This window comes from Primulina eburnea, chromosome 1, assembly GCF_022965805.1.
Source record: "Primulina eburnea isolate SZY01 chromosome 1, ASM2296580v1, whole genome shotgun sequence".
Classification (NCBI taxonomy): domain Eukaryota; kingdom Viridiplantae; phylum Streptophyta; class Magnoliopsida; order Lamiales; family Gesneriaceae; genus Primulina; species Primulina eburnea.
The window spans coordinates 56,075,531-56,097,632 of NC_133101.1; the positions used below are offsets into that span (position 1 = coordinate 56,075,531).

At 35.9% G+C, this 22,102-nt stretch overlaps 3 protein-coding genes across 4 annotated transcripts; 1 reads left to right on the top strand and 2 right to left on the bottom strand.

The window, feature by feature from the left end:
• The first annotated feature begins 1,713 nt into the window (after positions 1-1,713).
• On the top strand, positions 1,714-8,549 carry LOC140832332 (magnesium/proton exchanger-like). Of its 2 annotated transcripts, none has more exons than XM_073196291.1 (9): positions 1,714-1,860; positions 2,383-2,826; positions 5,193-5,368; positions 6,194-6,312; positions 6,447-6,592; positions 6,866-6,987; positions 7,070-7,286; positions 7,388-7,517; positions 8,084-8,549. In XM_073196291.1, exons 2-9 carry the CDS (start codon positions 2,436-2,438, stop codon positions 8,379-8,381), a joined length of 1,599 nt encoding a protein of 532 aa, XP_073052392.1. In that variant the 5' UTR covers positions 1,714-1,860; positions 2,383-2,435; the 3' UTR covers positions 8,382-8,549. The 2 variants fall into 2 exon arrangements, with proteins under 2 accessions (XP_073052392.1, XP_073052400.1); XM_073196299.1 differs by having other exon boundaries at positions 8,230-8,549.
• Positions 8,550-9,046: 497 nt separating this feature from the next.
• Positions 9,047-11,605, bottom strand: LOC140832342 (U1 small nuclear ribonucleoprotein A). The gene is made up of 5 exons (XM_073196310.1): positions 11,436-11,605; positions 11,161-11,333; positions 10,414-10,507; positions 9,565-9,653; positions 9,047-9,450 (listed from the first exon to the last, which is right to left on the bottom strand). The coding sequence occupies exons 1-5, from the start codon at positions 11,521-11,523 to the stop codon at positions 9,163-9,165; spliced, it is 732 nt and encodes a 243-aa protein (XP_073052411.1). The 5' UTR covers positions 11,524-11,605; the 3' UTR covers positions 9,047-9,162.
• An 8,193-nt stretch (positions 11,606-19,798) lies between these two features.
• Positions 19,799-20,805, bottom strand: LOC140812759 (uncharacterized protein At5g01610-like). The gene has a single exon (XM_073171121.1). It carries the CDS (start codon positions 20,430-20,432, stop codon positions 19,923-19,925), a length of 510 nt encoding a protein of 169 aa, XP_073027222.1. The 5' UTR covers positions 20,433-20,805; the 3' UTR covers positions 19,799-19,922.
• Positions 20,806-22,102: the final 1,297 nt, after the last annotated feature.

Genomic DNA, 22,102 nt, shown 5'->3' on the forward strand with positions numbered 1-22,102 from the left:
CCCCCGACATCTTTGATGTTTGTTTGTGACGTAGGTGACAATCCACGAAGTTTTTTGTACCGGTCTACGGCTACGGTGACCCGTTTACGATACTTTTCACAAGAACGTTTACGAGCCAATAAGATATTTATACTTAATCTACGTAATCCGAGCAATTACAATTTGTAATTACATCACATAACTAAACAAAAAATGATATTAAATATGATAGATCAATAAAACATGAAAAAAATAAATATCTTACCAAAAAGTTCCATCTTATCGATGATATCTAAAGAACGTGAATACATACATCATTGATGGAAAAGTATCATATAAAATTTTGTAGACATGAGTTTTAATGATCAAATTGATTTGTATTTGTTTGTTGTTGCCTCGTATTTAATTTGATTTTATGTATAAAAAAATTGACGTTTTTAATAGCAAAAAAATGATCTTCTTTGAGGATCGATTTCAAATTATAATGGACGAGATGTTTATTGTCTCATGTATTCGTAAAACCTATAAAATAAAAAGAAAAAAAAATGTAAATCTTATTTTCTCATATTTAGAGAATATTAATATTAAAAAAAATATACACCTCTCGATCATCAAATATGCATTCCAAACTGAAATTCTTATTGTTTCCATATATATGTAAATCAGATCATAAGAATGAACTATGCGTAGCTCCAACGCTCAATACATTTTTGAAGGGTTAACCTCACAAATAAAACTGAATAAATGAGTCATTTACTGTATTCAGATTAAAAAATGATATCACTATTGTATCCGAGAAGGAAGGACATAATGCATCAATCAATTATGCAGTATTACATGTATAAATATGACACCAAAGTCTAACTATAATTAAATAAGATGATTTCAATGATACAAAATTTGGACGTGGTTTATATTTCAAGAAGAGTATTCATATTCAAACAAGTCGATACGGCAGTAACAGGACACTCTCGTATTTCGGTTGTAAAATGATTTATGTAATTAAATAAAATTAAATAATATACCGGACCCGAGACCTGGGACAATTTAAAAAGTAGGAGTGAGAAAGAAGTTATTTAAAAAACGAGGAATCTGACTTTTTTTTTAAGAAACAAGGAGTTGACTCCTGATTATTATATTAGCCGTAATTAAACTTTAACTTAATCAATTAATTATCTTCTTCTCTTTCTTCTCGGTCGACACACATATTTCTCAATTAAAATTTACGAGCCATCTATCCTTCCACCCAGAAAAATTGGTCGACCAAAATTAAATTGGTCGACCAAAATTAAATTGGTCGACCAAGAAGACTTTTCTTGGTCGACCAAGAAGAAATTGATGTTGGTCGACCAAGAAGAAATTTCTTGTTGGTCGACCAACACCAATTTCTCTTTGGTCGACCAAGGTGTCTAGCAAAGCAATTGGTCGACCAAGACCAAAATTTTGGTCTTGGTCGACCAAAATTTTGGTCGATTTTAAGTGGTCGATTTTAAGTGTTGATTGATTTTTTTTTCAAGTAAATTGACTAATCCCAATAAATCGAAATAAATGTGAAAGATAAATTGTCTTGAGAAGAAGTGGACGAAAAAAAAATTTAGATTTGGAGTCGACTGAAATAAGAGTGAATACATTAGTGTTAAGGGTTTCTAAATCAAATTTAATAATATATTTATGTTTAGACATAAGGACATTTATGTAAATTGACTCGTGAATCCAAATCTCTCTTGCATCCCTTTTCCCGGAATTTTCCCCCGAGACCTTGAAGGAGTACGTGAAAAACTGAAAGAAACAGGCTGAAGTTCCATCTCATTTGCCTCCAATTTCACTGCTGTTAACGCGCATCTTCGAATCCGTCGCATCGTCGGTGATCCAGACCCGACGGTGAGTGTCTATTTTTGTCACATTCGATGTTTTATTTCATCGCCATTATTGTCGTCGTGTTAATGATTGTGCTTTGGTTGAGAGGGAAGAGTCCGACGGAATGTTCTGCTAATTTGGGTTGTTGAGGTGAAACCTTGCCAAATGCATACCGCGTTTCTGTGATCTGACTGTCGGTACTAATTAGGTTAATTCAATTGCTTGCGTACTTTGACAATTGAAGCGAGTGATATTTGGGGTTGTTTAAGTTATGAAAGTAAGAGGATAAGTTCATTTCCTCAAGTCTGTCTGTTTTTCATGCCAATAAATTTTTGTTTTGTCTGTCTGTATCTAGTAACTGTCCTGAAAAGGTTTCGGTTTCTACGCATCCTATACATAGTTTGGTTGCTTATTAGCTCCCTTGGTATATGAATCTTGTTAAACTTTTTGATTAATATTGCTTCTAGTAATTCAATTTCTCTTGATCATGTTTAATCATGAGTTCTGACCATTGAGTATGTAATAAGTGTGTTACTTATTTGGCAGTGCCCTCTTGCTTCATGAGCGAGCCATAGATTCTAATTCATTAAGTTATTAAGATGCCCCATCTTAATAACACTTCTGAGAATGTGCTGGGGAGTTCCAATACCATTGGGCATGAGAAATGTGGACTTTATTTGCTTTTCAAGTGGGAAACCGGGCTTGGTGATGGTTCCAGAGGCTTCTTGTATTCCATGGCTCTTGCCTACTGTTTTATTGGCTTATCGGCTATAACTGGTTGCTTTTTCCGGTCTATGGAAAATGTTGTCAAGCATACACGACTAGTGGAAGAGATAGATCCTTGTACAAATGCCAAAGTTCGCAAACACAAAAAGGTTTGGAATTATGCCATAGCAGACATCACTTTACTGGCATTCGGAACTAGCTTTCCCCAAATTTCATTGGCTACCATTGATGCTATAAGGAATAATGGAAATTTGTATGCTGGAGGTTTGTGCCATTTTTCAAGGCTTTTCTTGTTCGGAGAATTTTTGTTATCTGGGTTGAATCACAGTACATTTCCCCCTTTCCCTTTGTTATTCTAGTGATATTTTCTCTCTTTTAGCAACCATGAATTACTCACTCATTTGCTATTGATATGTAATCTCTTTGCTTTCCTAGAGCTCTAGATATATACATCTTGAATTAAATGCTATGGCAGTGCTATTCTTGATACCCGATTTTACCCACTAATATTTGTTTCTTGGGATGCGTGTGCAACTAGATTACATAAGCCGTTTTTGATGAAATTATAATTAATAGTGGTCGGGATCACCGATCACGGTTCTTTTGACATGTTTTTCCTATTCTGCTTTTCATCCGATTTTTTTCATTTTTTTAATTCGAACTTTATAAACAAAATAAGAGTTGTCTGAAATTATAGAACAACAACATACAAGTCTTTGTTCCATCAAGTGAGGCCGGCTATATGGATTCTCTTATGCCATTGTGCTCAATGTCCTATTATTTTATCATTTATGTAATGCATATCATGCTTAATTGTTATTGTTTGTCTTTTTTTGTATCATTTTTTGTCCAATAATACGGGTACTAGTCATGGTCTCGCATCTCCTAAATTGAGCCTATATTGGTCACCTTTGTACCTGTCCATACTATCTTAGGCGTGTTTCCCTCAATTTTTATTCGATAGGCGCGACCCAACTTTTTTCTAATATATTTGTTTCTTATACATTATTGTATCTCAGCACATCCACTTCAGCATCATCATCTCCGCGACTCTAGTCTTTTGTTTGTGTGCATGTTTTACTACCCAATATAATCTAACAACTATCATGTAAAACTTCCCTTTGAGTTTCAGGGGTACCTTGTGTTCACACAAAACATCAGATGCATTTCTCCACTTCGATCATCCTACTTGTATTCTATGTGATAAATCTCTATCAATCCCCACATCATTATGTAAATACTTAAAAGGTCACAATCGTCGGTAATTCAACATCTAATATTTTAACTATTGCCTCGATGTTCCTAATATTCCTAAACTTAAATTCCATGTATTATGTCTTTGCTCTAAGTCTAAAACCCTTCTCTTCCAATTTCCAACGTTTCTAGCCAAGTTTCAAGCTTGACATTTACACCTTCAACATTTACACCTTCATGAGTCTTATCCACCAAGACAATGGCATTTCCAAACAACAAGCACCAAAACTCCATGTCCTTAATATGTCTGTGAGTTCATCCATGACAAGTGCAAAAAGAAGGGTTTAAAGCCGATCCTTGATGTAGCCTATCTATATTGGAAACTTTTCGGTTAATCTTCTTGAGGTCCTCACTCTTGTCACTGCATCCTTATACATGTCCTTGATAACTTCAATATGTGCTACTCTTATGTCTTTCTTTTTCAAAACCTTCCACGTATCTACTCTCATCAGTCTATCATGTGCCTTTTCTAGGTCAATAAACACGTGTGTAAGTCTCGTTTCTTCTCTCGAACTTTTCTATTAATTGTCTAAGGAGATGTGTATCCTCCATCGTCGACCTTCCAAGCATAAAACCAAATTGATTTTCAGTCACCTTACCCTCTTTTGCTTAATTTTCTTTGAATCACTCTTTCCCAAAGCTTCATGGTATGACTCATTAGCTTAATGCCCCTATAATTTGCACAATTTTACATATTTCCCCTGTTTTTAAACAAGGGAACTACAATAATTTCTCTCCATTGTTTGGGCATTTTCTTCGTTCTTAATATCTTGTTATACAACTTCGTAAGCCATCCAATGCCTTGATTCCGTAGGCACTTCCATACCTCGATAGGAATATCATCGGGTCCTACTGTTTTTCCTTTTTAATCGTCTTCAGAGTATTATCTACCCATGAAGTTTGACTTCGTCGATAAAAAAATCATGTTTCTATATTGTTCTGACGTGCTTAAATTTCCTAAGTTAGTTTGGTTATCCCGACCTTCATTATAAAAATGATGTAAATACCTCTTTCATCGCACTTTTATTTCCCCGTCATTCGATAACACCCTCTTTGTCTCATCTTTTATACATCTTATTTGATTGAAATCCTTTGTTTTCCTCTCTCTTGCTTTAGCTGTTTTATAGACCTGTTTTTCCCCTTCTTTTATGTCAAGTTGTCTATAAGAGTCTTCAAAAGCTTTATCTTTAGGTTCCTTTTTTATCATACTTTATCTTTAGCTTCTCGTACTTCTTTTTTGTTTCCTGCATATTTTTTCAAGTTTTCCTCATTCCTACAAGTGTATAGTAATTTATAAGCAGCTCTTTTGACCTTCACTTTCTCTTGTAAAACAAATATATTTATTTATATCTTGAATGCATTACTACCATTAACAGGTTTAGGTCCCGGAACACTTGTTGGCTCTGCGGCTTTTGATTTATTTCCCATTCATGCGGTTTGTGTTGTGGTTCCTAAAGCCGGAGAACTTAAAAAGATTTCAGATATTGGAGTGTGGCTTGTGGAGCTTGTTTGGTCTTTCTGGGCTTACATTTGGCTGTACATAATACTGGAGGTGATACGTGTTTATTATTGTCTTTATCTTAATTTATTGCGCAGACATGTTGTGACAGAATATAACTGCTGGCTACGAATTTCTTTATTAGATCAATTTACTAGAAGTTTTACTTCCAGTTTTTTGTTTATGATACTTCACAAGACTAAGCTATTGAACAAAAATATATATAGGAACTTTTATTTTATTATTTATAAGGTGAAGTTGTTTGAATCCAATTACGGACTGATGGGAGTAAAGTAAAACCTTTTATTTAAAATGTATCCCCTCCACCAAAACTTAAGGGTCTTTGGTCGGCTTGGCAAGAATTTTTTTGTTAAGATTTGACTATAGCATCTTTAGTAGTTTGTAAATTCCATTTGTAACAAAAAAGAGTAGCTCATATGTTTTTTATTCGGCTGTGAAATACATGTAAAGTTCTCTCTTTTTTTATGAATTATGGACGCATTGAAAAATAATGATTGGACGTATTAATCATCAGAGAGTAACATGTGTGCTACTGCTTTAAAGCTTGTTTCTTGAACTCGACCTATTTGTCTAGAAACCAGTCCATCTTTTCATGTGTTTTAGTAGTTATAAATGCCTTGTACATGTGTTCGAACTTCGTAGTTTTTTTCAGCATAAACAAATAAAGATGATTTTCATTGATGATTAATTAAAAAAGAAAAAAAAACTCAAGAGAATTTTTTATAGAGAAGTGAAAATTTATTGTTATTTGAACCAAATCTAAGAAGAACGTGGATCAACATATAATTTTATCCCGTTAGTCCATTGTTGGGTTGGTTGCATCTTGCCTGTTTTAGCACGAATTACTTGCTTTCGCAGGTGTGGACACCAGATGTCATTACTCTTCTTGAAGCTTTGCTGACAGTGCTGCAATATGGGTTACTGCTTACACATGCATATGCTCAAGACAAGCGTTGGCCATACGTGTCTTTGCCATTGTAGGTAACCTAACAATCTCAAATTATGTTCTTCTCTATTTACAGAATCACTCATCCAAGAAATTCGTTATTTGGTTAAAGCAAGAGAACCAATGCCTATTTTCTTTTTTCTGGCATCTATTAATTTTAATCAGACCAAGATCTGAGAGGCCGGAAGAATGGGTACCACCAGAAACTTCTACCAACAGGGATGGCAACAGGAATAATAAGTACCCAGGAATACTGGAAGTTAATGAAAATAGAGATGGAAATCATGCTGGTGTTTTATCTATCCGCAGTGGTAACATTCTGATTGAAAATGAATAGTTTGCACCTCTTTTTTTCTTGTAGATGTATTTTGATGGACTGAGGTATTGATATCTGTCCAAGAATGGAGCTGTTTAAATCCAGCTAAAGACTCAGGCTGGACTCTACATTTTTGCTAATGTTTTGTTAAAGATTCTTGAGAAACTCTGCTGAAAATATTAGAATTACTATATTCATCGACAATTATAAGTGACAACCATTTCCGTCTATTTATTCTAATATTCTTTATGTGAAATGTAAACCCCAGGTGCTACATATCAAAAGTTATCTGATACCATCGAATCCTCAGAGCAATCTAGTGAAGATATAGTTACATACAACGAGAATTTTCTAACCATCTGGAAGCAACAGTTCGTTGATGCACTCATGGTACAATGCTGTGTCATCTTTCGTTAGGATCTTTTTGGGATCATTTTATTTGCTGAATGGCTTATTTATCTTCCTTTACCAGTTTTCAAACTCAGAATCAAGAAAAGTGAACAATACATGGCTATGGCTAGCAAAGGCATTGTTGCAGTTTCTCTTTGCACCGTGGAGATTCCTATTTGCTTTTGTGCCTCCTTATCAAATTGCTCATGGATGGGTTGCCTTCATTTTTGCTTTAACCTTTATCAGCGGGATAGCTTACATTGTAACTAAGCTTACAGATATGATAAGCTGTGTAACAGGTTCACAGTTACTTTAAGATTTGTCTACAGTTACAAGTGTTAATATCTGAAGCCTTGTCCTACGTCTTTGGTATCAATATTATTCATGGTCTCAAATGCAGGTATTGATCCTTATGTCATAGCATTCACAGCACTGGCAGCTGGAACATCATGGCCAGATTTAGTAGCAAGCAAGATTGCAGCAGAGAGGCAGATAACAGCTGACTCTGCCATAGCTAATATCACTTGCAGGTTCTTTTAGTTGCTTCATTATTCTTTGAGGTTTCATGAGACATTTGAAGTATATATCTGCGGTTTTTGTTTCACATTTTAAATTATTTAGCTATTCAATTGTCACACATCGGAAACTTTTCAAATTATTTTCTTGTTTTGTTTGCATTAAGTACTCACATTGTGTTTGTTATGATTGGTAATAGCTGTTTTAGAATCATGTATGCCAAATGTGTTAATATATGACCGACCAGACAATCAAACTTAAGCTGTTTTATAACACCTCTGTCGTGATACAAGACATCCTGCCGAAAATAACAGGCTTCACTCCGATAACAGACTACGTTAGCTTGCCTTCAAGCCTATAATGTGAAAACCATTGTTATAAAAGTTGATCGAACAATTTTATGAATCATTTCTAACATCTTCCACAAATTGACATGAGATCCATTGTGTATCAATTGTTATTCCCATATGTTTCTGTACAAGCAATCAGTTGCATAAACTAGAGATTTTAATAGCAAAAGTCGTATTAACCGACACAGTTTCACTTATTAAATATGTTTGTTTCATTTATCCTAATGAAGCAACTCGGTGAACATATATGTTGGCATTGGCGTACCGTGGCTCATCAACACATCCTACAATTTCTTTGCATACAATGAACCATTGCGGATAGAGAATGCGGAGGGGCTCAGCTTCTCTTTACTTGTGTTCTTTGCTACTTCTGCAGGATGTATTGGTGTTTTGGTATTTCGGCGGATTACTTTGGGTGCTGAGCTTGGAGGTCCCAGATTTTGGGCCTGGATCACTAGTGTTTATTTCATGCTGCTATGGCTTATTTTTGTTGTACTTTCATCTTTACGTGTTTCTGGCATTATTTAAACTATTTTTCATGTCCTGGCCTAAGTATATGAGAAAAGGTGATGAACATATATGATATATGGTGGCTGTATAGTTATTGGCTCTTTTGATATTTGGCGAACTTTTTTTATGCAACGCAGGCATTGTTAATCGTGAGATCATATCCACCATACATGGTTTAAAAATGAGGTTCGATGCCATGCTGAGTGCCTTTCTATGTATACGTTGGCACGCTAGAAGGTTAAAATGTGCTTAAAAATTGGCTTTGCGTGGTGATATCCTTTTGAAAATATTAATGCTTTTTCTATTTTCTTTAAGTTAAATTTCGAGGTGTACATATTTTAATATCGGATAAAATTAGCGGTGTATTAAAACGTATATTTTAATACTCAAGCTACTGTCCCTTTCCTGTTACGCAGAAAAAAAAATAAAAAGCGCAGGGAAGGAGAGAATGTGCAAGAGGAGGAAAAAAAAGGGAACGGTGAAGGATATTTTGGTGAATGAATAAAATGTATAAAATTAATCCACCGTTTTACAAAATTTATCCTCCTATTTTATGTATCCCTTCATTTCAAATTCGTATCAATCTTTTTTAATTATCCTATTGATCAAATATGTTTATCATCTTCACTCTTTTGGTGTGTCGTATATGTATTTTTCTAACTGCATAAGGTAAAAACAATATATTTAACGCCCGAAATAACTTTGCACTATAAATGAGTACAAGAAACATCAGTTCGTGAATTCCACTAAATTAAGGTTGATACAATATTAAAACATGGAATAACTCGGTAAAAAAGATCTACTTTTTGGCATAGGTGATCAACATTGGATTGTCTTCGGTTATCTTGAATCCTTGAAGCCCCTGCATTGCAACTGTAGACTGCATTTCATTCTCGTACTCAACAAAAGCAATTCCTGGCTTTGCTTCAACCATCCTAACTTCCTTAAATCCAGGACATTGACTGAACAGCATTTGCAACATCATTGAAGTTGTCTGAGGAGGAAGATTCTGAATGAATAAGATGTTATTCGGTGGAGCAGGAGCCTCTGGAACAGCCCTTGCACCTGCAAATGGTATTTGAGACAACTGCACCACGCAAAAATATAATGAGTCCAGAATTCCTAGAAAAACAGAAAATAATAGACAATGGAGACAAAAATGCAAAGAACTATATCAGGACAAAGTCCTAGATATCCTTACAGGAGGGGCAGCACCATAGGCACCAGCATATGCAGGATTCAGACCCGTTGATGCCTGATTAGCATCAGTTTGATCCTTTTTCTTTCTTCCTGCATCACACAGAGAAGCATCCGGCCGAAATAAACGGCCACGAAAAAAATTAGTGAATGCGAAAGGTCCTGAAGAAAATGCACCCTTTTTCTCAATATTGTACTCCACCCACAAATCTTAAAAACTATAGATTTCATTACCCAAATTCCAGGAAACACGTTTCAAGTATACTGTGAACAACAGACATTATCAACTTTTTGAATTCTCTGCTCTATACAATCCAATAGCCATATATGTAAGAAGCAATACTATTCCTGAATCCGATTAGGGAATAGACAGATACCCACGAAATGAGAGACAAATTAACATCCGTATATGTTGTATAACAAATACAAATTCATACTCATAAGAATATACAAGCCACAGTTCAGAGCTAAGTTTCGATACCACACCTTCTGTTACATAAAATTGCAGGCCCTCATATCTTCATAAACATATTTAACATGTTAATAATGAAGCCCACTAGATCACATCAAAAAATATGTTAACATGCATTTCACTTTTCAAATTTGTTGTAAAATACCATACAACTTCATTGTCTTGAATGCATATAAGTTTTAATTTTTGCAACACCGCACTTATAAAAGGAAGGCAGAGTGATGGAGACAGATTACAGAAGAATGTATGAATGGTTTTGTAGCACAATTGCTCATTTAGCTTGTGATTTGGAATTTTTACCTAAAACAAACATCATTTCACCATAAAATAAGAAAATACAGTTACATTCATACATTAAATTGCTCTAGAAAGATGACTTACCTCTATCGTCATGCTTCCTTCTTTTTTCTCGAGGCATAAAAGTTCCATCTGCCTTTGCAATGATATCTGATTTTGTCTTTGCATATTGTATCCTCTGCCATAGGTATACAATTAAAATACTTTCAAACACAGAAAAAGAGAATCTCACATATAATAAGAAATTATCGATGCTATATTCACATTTCTCAACCAATGAGGCTATCACGAGGTGACTGCAAAAACAAATGCACCCTTGCTCCATGGGGAAACATCAAGAAAAGAGAATCTCACATATATTAGCAGAGTAATAACAAATTATCGATGCTATATTCACATCTCTCGACCAATGAGGCTATCACGATGTGACTGCAAAAACAAATGCACCCTTGCTCCATGGGAAAATATCAAGAAAGACGAGCAATTGCCCGGAGCTTGAGTTACTGTTAACCAATCCGCTCATTACACGCAATACAAAGCCTATAGACACAAACTGTCCATGGGGATTTAGATTTTTCTCGTTTTTATATGAATTTAGTTGGAGTTTTTCTTCTAATATTAAGGCAAGATTCAGTCGTGCACCTAATTGCTTCACTAATCAGAATGTAGAACCATAGATGTGAACCGAAACAGCTGGAACAAATGAATAGCATTAACTCGATTCATTTTTCTGGTAAGATAGCAACTAGTGAATAATATCTCGTTAAAAACGAAACTGAAATTCAAGTAAAATACTGCAAAAGAGAAATTTTAAAAATCAGAAAAGCACACCATGGGCTTGTCGTAAAACGGAAACCCTTGCATCTGACGATGCGCATTGGCGGCGGAAGAAACCTCCTCGAAAACGACCCATGCTTGCCCCTTGTGTTTTAGGGTTTTGAACGCTAAAACCTCCAATATTTTCCCGAACTGAGAAAACACAGCGAGCAGAGATTTTTTCAACTCTATAGACAAACAAAAACAAAATCATTCCGCTGCATCTTTACTAACAAAACAAAAGTAATATCAATTTTTTTTTACAAAATTACGTGAATTAAAGAACATACCGTCGAGCTTGGTTTTCTCGTTGAGGTTGTTAATGTAGATTGTCATGTTGGGTTGGATGTCAGTAGCCGTAGGGTTAACCTCCGCCATGGATACGGCCGTCTTCTGGTGACTTGCTCTAATTGAATTTCTAACAAAGCTTCGACGTTCATTGCGAAGGGTGTGGATTCGTTTTTGGGCTATCTATATTGGGCTAGAATTTGAGATTTAGCAATTCGTCACTTCCACATAGCCCAAATAGGGCCCAAAAAACAAGGATCAAGGGATAACAATAACATTTTTTTTTTCTTATCAAGAAATATTTTTTTTTATGTGTTCACTGAGTTAAAGGAGTGCTGATTTAATGAACCAAATGCCCAAATTGAACCTTCTTCAAAACCTCATTCTTAATGATTCGTCGATTATAAGTGGGATTGATACGATTCTTATAGGCTTCAATGTGAATGACTACAATTTCCCTCTTTTTGTCCATCGGATCCAAATCTGTGGCCCGACCATTGGTATTATCTTCATTGTAATATATGATCCAAGCAGATTCTGCTCTGATTTTTTATGGGAGCACGACCTAATTTCCATTTATTAGGCTGAAAGAAGTTTTTTTGGTCCCCTCCTGGGGATTAGTTCGTTAAGCCTAGACGACACTTCGAGAGCTCCTCCACCATAACCCTTGAGATCGGCCTAACCTGGCTTTCAAATCTTGCATCAAGGCCCGGTTTGTGACTTCTACTTCTCCATTATTTGTGGGTGAGTCACCTAGATAAAAGTCTGATATATTTTCATATGACACAAACTTGAATCTCTATCCTCTGAAAGTGTTCTCCAATATCAAAAATCAATTTTATCAACACTTTATACCTGCAAACAATGTTTTTCTACAAAAATTTCAACAGATATACGTGCTGAGGGTTTCGCCTATACCCACTTCAAAAAATAATCCTCAACCACTAGAAAAAATTTCTTAAAGCTGGAGAAATCGGAAAATGCCCAACAATTTCAATGTCTCATTGATCAAAAGGACAAGTAGAGATCGCTGCCCTCATAAGCTGATTAGGTCGGTGCTGGAGGGTAGTGTGCCTTTGACAACTATAACAAGATATCACCATGTTCTCCAACACAAATGGCCAATAATGTCCAGGCAAAAGAACTTTCCGAGCTTACTCATAGGCTCCTAGATGATTCCCACAACATCTCTCATGCATTTATCTTACAATATAATCAAATTCGTCTTTACATAAACAACAGAGTAGAGGTTGAGAGTAAGAATTTTTGTACAAGACTTCTTCAATTAATCATTATAAACAGCAGAGCTCTCACCTTAAATCTCCTAGCTCGCCCCACCTCTACGGGAAGCACTCCTCAATCCAGATAATCAGATACTACATTCCTCCAATCTCTTTCTTTTAACTCAAAAAATATCGAACTCTTGTGAGGACTAGTTCCACTTGCATAAGTACACCTCGATCTTTCCAACTATGTAGTGAGCTATCCATTCGAGCCAACTGGCCTGCCTTCTCGTTTTCCTTCCTGGAACTTGCTCAAAAACTATTTTCTCGAATGAAAGACTCGTTTTTCTTCCTTGGAACTTGCTCAAAAACTATTTTCTCGAATGCTTCTTTCATTCGATGAATAATTTTGACATGTTCGATCATTTTTTCATTCTTGACCTCGTAGTTTCCATTGATTTGTTGGGCAACCAACTGAGAGTATGAAAATATGTGAATTCTCCTGTGGCCCCCACACTCTTGGTTGTTTGCAATCCGACGAGGACAAGGCTTGTACTCTGCCTCATTGTTAGATTTATTGAAATCTAAACATATTGTCAACTTCACCTTGTCAACCTTTGGTGATACCCACATCACACACACCTCTCTTCCCTTATTACAGGCCGATCCGTCCACATAAATTTTTCACATATCTAAAATTTGTTCCCGCAACATTTCGGTTAAGAAATTCGATAAGGCTTGCACCTTGATGGTTGTTCTTGATTCATACCGGATATCATTGTAACGCCCCAAAAATTTAAAAGTCCACGCAAACCACATGCATACAATTATTAAATTACTTGTGTATTTCAATTAATTGTTTTAATTACAGGAATTAATTATGTTGTGCATATTTACATGTGTAAAATATATTTTCTACATTGTTACATAAAAATGTATTTTTAAAGGCTATTCGACTTGCGATCGAGGAACGGAGACCGATGGCTGAAAAAATAGAAAATGTTTTTATTCGTTAATTGTTTTTTATTATCTAAAGTATGGGTGATGCTTTTTCTTATTTTTGAAAATATGAGGTTTTTACTGTGATTTTATACGCTGAGACGTAATTTTTATCGGTGTTGGTTTTTCAACAAAAATGCAAACGTTTTGGCAACCCGAGTAACAAATTCACAAACTTATTTAAGCAAAAATTATTTTTAATATTTTAATTAATCACTAATGAGCTTAAATGGGGCTAATTATATGTTTAATGGGCCTAAGCCTAATTAGTAATTAATTAAATATAAAATATATTAAAAATCATCCCCCACACTCATAACTCACGCCCCACACTCATTAAAAATTCAGAAAACTCTCCCCCACCCCAACACACGACACACACATCTACAATAATTGAAGGGAAAAACCGAGAGTTTTGCAAGGAAAAGTCTAGCCAAGGTCTTGCCCCGTTCTTCACAAATCGTCAACGTTTATTCGTGCGTTTAAAACGCAAAGGTACGCCATATTCTCTTTTTACTCATCATCATACCATATTATGTAATTGTTTATAAATTTGCATGAAAACAAGTCACCAAGTCCTATTTTCGTAACTATGTGCATATATGCTTTAAACTTGTGTTTTTAATTCCAAAAATCATGTTTAATTTGTGTTAAGGGGCTGCCATGGTTAGGGTGTGGATTAAGAGTGTTTTACACAAAGTTTAAAGGTCTAGAACAACACCCAAACGCAGCAAACAAGAAGCGTGCAAGCTGGTACCATAAATATGTCATGTGATCAAGGGGCTCGGGTTATGGGGAGTAAAGGCTGAGCTTGGATTCGGTTGGGACCAGAGCTTGGCTAGGGTACGTGAGGGGTCAAGGGAAGAGTCCTAGCCACGCTAGGACTCGAGTCAAGAGGGCCGGGAGGAGTCCTAGCAAGCTAGGACTCCCACCCGTGAGTTTCAAGGAAGTGGCGCAGATGTGCAGCACCTTGTACAGGAGAGATGGCTCAGCCTGGGGGATCTGGGCTAGGCTAGGTCGACTCTTTAGGGTCCTAGTATGATCCTAGTTAGGGTGTTTTAGGGTCTGGTTGGCTGGATAGAAGGCTGGAACCAGAAACGTGTGCTGTACAGAAGTGGGTCTCATGAAGGGCTGTAGGTGTTCGGCCTTAGGGTGTCAGTCAGGGGCTGGACCAAGGCTCTTGGCTACGGTTTGGGACATGTATTAAGGTCCTAGGATGAGTCTTGATGGGATGGTTCAAGGGCTGGATCGTTGGTTAAGTGGCTAGGGAAGAAAACTTAGAGTCCTATCCAAGTAGGAGTCTCCGCCATGGCTTGCAGCTCCTGCTGAGGCTTTGGTTCGAGCTCATTGTCGGTTCCTAGGGGTGCTAAGGGTCCAGTATGGTCCATAGGGGGTCTGGCTCGAGTTTGGCTCATGGTGGTTCGAGCTTGGCTCATGGAATAACGAGTTTGGCTCAAGGGTGCCTAGGCGGGTTTTTGGGGCTGTTCTGCAGCTCATGTGTTGCTTCGGTTTTGGGGCTTAGAGTCAGGTACAATGGGTGCTAATGGTTCAGGATGGTGCCTAGGTGTGTTGGATAGGGTTTGGCTCGAGGTGGCTCGGTCGTGGCTCGAGTAAATTAGGAGATGGCTCGGTGTGTTCGATAAAGGGTCAAAAACAAAAATTAAAGAAGTAAAAATTGAATCCGTGGGTCCATGGATGTGGCTCATGACATGGAAGGGTAGAATAAATACTAAAAATGTTATGTTTAAAATTTGGGATCAAAATAATGAGTTTTGGATTTATTCGAGATTTAATCGCCACACGAAACGCTAATTAACGAGTTAATTGAAAAACCTAGTTTTAAGCTTTATAAAATTATGGAAATTGGTTTAAGCTGAATAATTATTAGAAGTCTAATTTTTTAATTTAGGAATTTTATATTAATGTTTGGCTTAATTCGGGATTAAAATGCATTAATACGTCACATTTAAAGATTAATTTAAAAGTCCTCATTTTAGGCTAAATAAAAATATGGAAAAAATTCATGTAGGCTTAAATAATTATTTGGGACATGTTAGTGTCAATGAAATTAAGAAAATGTCTAAAACGAGAAATTTTACATCCAGGGGTAAAACTGTCTTTTTACACCTGAAAATTAGTAAACGTCATGACAGTGTCCGTAATGCTGTTTTATATGCTAATATGATTATTTTCAATGATTATGGATGTTTATATGATAATATGTCAATTGTATATGCTAAAATGTTTATTTTAAACATTAATGATGTAAAAATGTTTATTTTAAAATGTTCATGGATATTTATGATTTTTAATATGTTAAGTTATGATTTTTAAATGTCTATGATTTTTATAATTTAAATATGGGCATTTAAAAGACATGTTGCATGCTTGGTTTCAAAATAAAAATGATATTATATGCATGTTTTTATTAAGTGATGATAACATGTTGAAGAATGTGAAGGGATTGTGATTACTACATGTTGGAAATATCGTGAGGGTTATGGTACCAGTGGGAGCCCGACGGTCGTTTTTTCTTGATACGAATATGAATACGAATACGAATACGAATATGTTAATACGTAGGCCAAGGCTCAGTTGACCGGTGAGAGTGTTGCTAGTGTCCCCGCCTCCCAGTACTGTGGTTTTCTTTAGATGGATCCATCGCCCAATACGTTTAAGAATACGAGTCACAATCACGATCTAAATTCAACATACACGAACATGAATATGAATATGTTAATATGAATATGAGGACATGGATATGTTGATATGAATATGGATATGAATATGTATATGTTTATATGAAAATGTTTATGCATAAGATTATGAAAATGTTTTAATTTAAAAGTTTTATGCATCATGAAAATGTTTATGTTTATGCATCTTCATGAAAACGATATTTTAAGTACAAATATTTTTCACTGTTATATGTTAACTGTATTACGTATTACTTGTTATCAAGAATATGACGTGTTGAGTCTTTAGGCTCACTAGGTGTGATTGATGCATGTGATATTGATTATGAATATGATAATGGAGGTCTTGATGGTCGACTTTGCTGGACTGAAAGTGCACATAACCCGAGGACCGACGCTAGCTTTCCGCACTAGTTATTATTTATGATTTTAAGTAATGTTAAAGATATTTTTGTCTTTTATTTATGTTATGAGAGATTTTTGAGAGGTTATAGTATGAGCTATACTTTTCAAATAATGTTTTTAGGTTGGTAAAATGTTTGACGATTTTATGCTTTAAAATATTTTCCTTTGGATTTTTAAATGGCAGTTGGATGTTTATTTTAAAATGCTGTCAAAAATATTTTATGGTTCGGCCGATGTTAAATGAGGTTAAAAAACAAATCTAGCACGTTTTAAGAAAACGAATAGGAGACGTTTCAATTATACTCGCCAAAGAGTTTTTTGTGAGCACAATAACATGATGTGTTGGAAAATAGGACCTTAGCTTCTGAGATATCATGAACAGAATGAGCACCAATTTTTTAACACGGAATATCTAACCTCGGCGCATTTGAGGGCATGTGACATGTAGTATACATTGGACATAATCTTGCAATTTTACCAATACCAAGCTGACGGCCCCCTCAATGGCTTATAGATATACCCACAATCGTTCTCCCAAAGCAGGATTGGCAATAACCATGATTTCAAACGGATATTTTTTTAACTCATCAAAAGCTCTGTCGCATTCCAGGCTCCATTCAAATTTCTATTTTTTGCAAGTTGAGAAAGAAATACATACTTCGATGAGCTGACCTAGATATAAACCGAGGGAGGGTCGCGATCCTACCCTATATTTGTTGTACTTCTTGTTAATTCCAAGGAGATACCATGTATTCAATATTCAAATGTCTTCATCTTTTACGGGTTCGCCTCAATCCCTATTCCATTCACCATGAATCCTAATAATTTCCCACTCTTTACTCCGAAACATAATTTTGCGGATTTAACTTAAGCCTTTGGGACCTGAGCGTGTTGTAAGTCTCTTGAGGACTGGCCAGGAGACCCAAACAATACGCAGACTTTACCAATATATCATCCATATATACTTCCATATTTTTTCTCATTTGTTGGGCGAACACCTCATCTATCGCTGATAGGTCACACGTGCATTTTTTTGTCCAAAGGACATCAGCACATAACATTAAGTCCCGTCAGAAGTGACAAAACTCACTTTTTCACGACATGTTTCAGCCAATGTGATTTGATGATAGGCTTGGTAGGCTTCCATAAAGCACAAATGTTTATGGTTAGCGACGGAGTCTACTAACTGATCTATCATAGTCAGTCTGTAGAATCTTTCGGATAAGCTTTGCTAAAATTTCGAAAATAAATGCACATTATCCACTTCCCATGCACATTATCCACTTCCCCCGACATCTTTTGAACTAGCACAACATTGGACAACCAGGTATCCTTGATGTACACGCCTTCAAATAGTTCCTTGACCCCCTCTTTGATCTCTTTATCTTTATCTGGAACAAATTGCCTTCAATTTTACTTGATAGGGTGAACCCCGGGCGAGACATTTAGATAATGTTCCCTAAGCTGGGATCAACACCACAGAGCTCCCCTGCCGACCAAGTGAACACCGCTAAATCGATTTTGAGATATGCAAGGAGTTCCAGTTTAACTTGCTCCTCCAGATAGGCCGCCACCATCGCAAACTTCCCTTCCTCTCCCAACTCTACCACCTCTTTTTCTCCTTCACCCCACATTTCCGATCTCATCCTGGGATCAATATATATAAAAGATCCCAATCCAGCTAGTTAGTTTCAACACACACAAAATGAAAAACGATCATTAATGAACTCTATTTGTTATGTTATGTCCTCGCGAATAAAATCTAACAATTTCTTTATATAAAGATGGATATTATTGAATTTTATTGCCATAGAATATAAACTAGATTTTTTTTAAAAAAAGTTGTAAGTTTAACAGAAAAGTTAATTTATCTTTTTTGCAAATTTTTGTCTTTAAATCCGGAATAATGAGCTATTATTGGATCCATATCTTGTCTCAAATAATTGTATTTGAACTAGATTGAAGTGGAAGGGCCATCTTGATAATTGTTGTGCTGGAGTTGGATTTGGAGCATGCAAGTGGCAAGTGATTGTAAGCAGGCGTATAGCGGGCATGTGGATAAAAGTGGCAAGTTTTACTCTCGGCGTAGCTTCATAGTTGGCCCGCATTGTGCGACCTATTTAACGGCTATTACCCACCAAATGTGTTATACCCGGTGGGGTCATTGCCTTTACCCAAGAGGTACAACAAACAAAGAGCAAAGAAAAAGTCAACCTTGAATCACACATCAAAACACTATCCCCGACAATGTTTAATTCAGCAGAAGTCAACCTTGAATCACACATCAAAACACTATCCCCTTCAATGTTTAATTCAGCAGACAGCAAACAAAACAAGGTCATCTCTTCTAAGATTGAAAATTTAGGACTTGACATATAGGTGGTGGATTCAAGAACACAATAAAATGAAATGAAAGTTATAATAGCTTGCACGTCGACAGATTGGGGGCGGAACAAGTTAACAGATTGCATTACCATTGCAAGGTGCTTACCCTAATCACGACTTCGACCACAATAAAAAATCTAAGCTCTCTTGTGCCCCAGATTTTATATCTGTACAGCTTTCACATCATTTCTCCACCTCTTTCAAAGTTCAATCCATTTTCAGTAACTCATTACATCATGTCAGCAATTTCACTCAACTGAGTCTCTAAACAATTTAATACAATCCTCAATAGGTTTCGGCGTAAATTTGTGATTATGTTCTTCTATAGAAAGCAACAATTACACCCAACAGCCAGTGAATGCTTTCGAAGAATGGCACAGAAGATGCTATCAGGACAGAGGATGGTTGATGAATCTGACTACATCAAATGTTCCGGTCAGGGATTCAAACAAATACACATCAAAACACAAAATGAGGCAGGAGGTGATTTTTATAAACGCAACTCAATTCATCAAGCCCGTAAAACAATATTAATCACCGGAAATTACACAAGATGCACATATAGAATCACTATTCCAATCACAAAATACTCAGGTTGCTCCATTGTCCACTAACCATATTATAGATTACTATTCACTTCCAGTTTCATAACCGAGATAATAGTCCACATATTTGATATAATTAAGCAAAAGAATTAATCTTTTATCGGACGAATAACATATGTAAGAAAGCTGCCATGAAAGTATACAAAGACAACATGGCAAAATCATATCCACCTCACCTAAATCTCAGAAACAAGAGAAATACTCCTAAGATTGCCCCTTTTGCACTTCTCTTCCAAAGATTTACAATTCAATCCACACCCGCATTGAGGACAAACATAAAAGTTATCGATTGGAAACTCCGCAGATGCAACCCCCACAGAAAACTCAAGATTTTCACCATTCCTCCTGACTTCCACAATATTTAACCAGAGAAAAAGTACTTTAACCCTGACCCCAGATAAATTAGTCAGCGTATCTTTGTATATATTACCACTGATTCTAGGATTGTACTTCAATTGATAAGATCCTTCCAAAGAAAAACTGCAAGAGCCGTTTAAATAGGCGTCGAATCTGCCAGACGACGGGTCAAGATCATAGTGGGTTATGCCTTTTGGGAGGATCCCCACAGGAAAATCGTAGGACTGGAGCAATTCGTAGGCCGTGGGAGCGGTGGAGGTGGCAGCCACAGCGGATAAAAAGATGAGAGAGAGGATGGTAAAGCAAAGTCTTTGGTATTTTGACGGCATTCTCTGTATATTCTTGATCCAACTCTAGTTTATGGAAGGAGAAAGAAGATTACGAGCAAAAAACCAAGATATTGCGATCAATTCAATCTGACGACGGCAATAAGGACGGATGAATTAGAGGAGTGCCCAAAATTCGGAATTCTCGTATAAAAGAAAATCAATTGAAATCTGATTAGAGACAAATTCGGGGATCAGTGTTGATCTGAAAAACAAAGAAAAGGGAACCCAACAAGTTGCGTTTTGTCTATTGTAAATTAAATGGATTGGTTCGAGGAGTTGGCAGTTGCAAATTGCCATATTAGCCAGACAGTCAACCTTTAAGGGGGGGAGTGTAGCACACGCGCTTTAAACCAACATCAAATAAAAATATTATATACATTAACTAAAATTCATTATAAAAGCTAATTCATGTTTATTTATATGACAAATAATAATTATTTTTGTAATAATAATCGATTTGTGTATTATAATTTTTGCTTACATCTAAATTTTAAAATATTGTTATCCGATGCAATTAAAACCTCAAACAAGAAAAAATATGTCTTTTTGAAACGATCTCACGAATTTTTATATGTGATAATAAAAAATAATACTTTTAACATAAAAAATAACATTTTTATATAGATGAACCTAATAATATATTCGTCTCACAAAATACGACCTGTAAGACTGTCTCACACGATATTTTTGCCAACAAAAAAATCATAATTTAATTTTTCTTATCAATATTTGGACGACTTTATCCGATTGATTTCATCCTACATATAGGGACACGTGAATCTTGTACATCCAAATCATATAAATCATTGCCCCCACGTGTAACATCAAATCAACCTATTTATCCAATACTCCGTCAACCATGGTTTTACTCAATACAAAAGAAAAACAGTTGCGGTTCTCATAATTTAAAAATAAAACAAAATATCAACCAACGCAGTTTGTCGAAATAATCTAAATTTTTATACTATCATATTCATAATAAAAAATGATAGTTTTAACATGAAAAATAATATTTTTTTATAGATAATTCAAGTAAGATATATGTCTAACAAAATACGACCACACCGTAAAATCATCTCATACGAATTTTTGTCCATTTCAAAATGCTTGTCGATCAATGCAAAATCACTATTACAAGATTATATGCATTCAAACAAATGATATTTACATGAGAAAAAAGAGGATTGGTTTTAACAATCCTCACCTTTGTTGAAACGAAATAAATATTTAATTGTGGCATTGGAGTGAAAAGGATGTGACCCACGATGCAACCATTTGTGAATTTCGGAAGTAAAACCAAACCACGTTTTTGGATCTTTATTATTATGATAACAAGCCGTGCAATTTTGACTACTTCAACGGATTCAAAGGGGATATTCCCTACCTCAGCAGCTCTGAATTCGAAGATCCGCCTACGATATATTCTCGGAGCGTGTAACGTCGTCGTTCCGTCCGGCTTCGTTATGCTTCGAGAAGAGGTAGAAGCCTATTGAAGCTGAATCGGCGACCGTTTCCGTCCACACAGTCGAATCCACAACCACACTCGGGGCTCTCCTCGAAATTATCGGCTGGGAAATCAGCAGACGCGATGCCGACGGAGAGGTCGATATCATCCCCGTTCTTCGTCACCACCACAATGTCGATCCAGAAAAACAGTATCTTAACTTGAA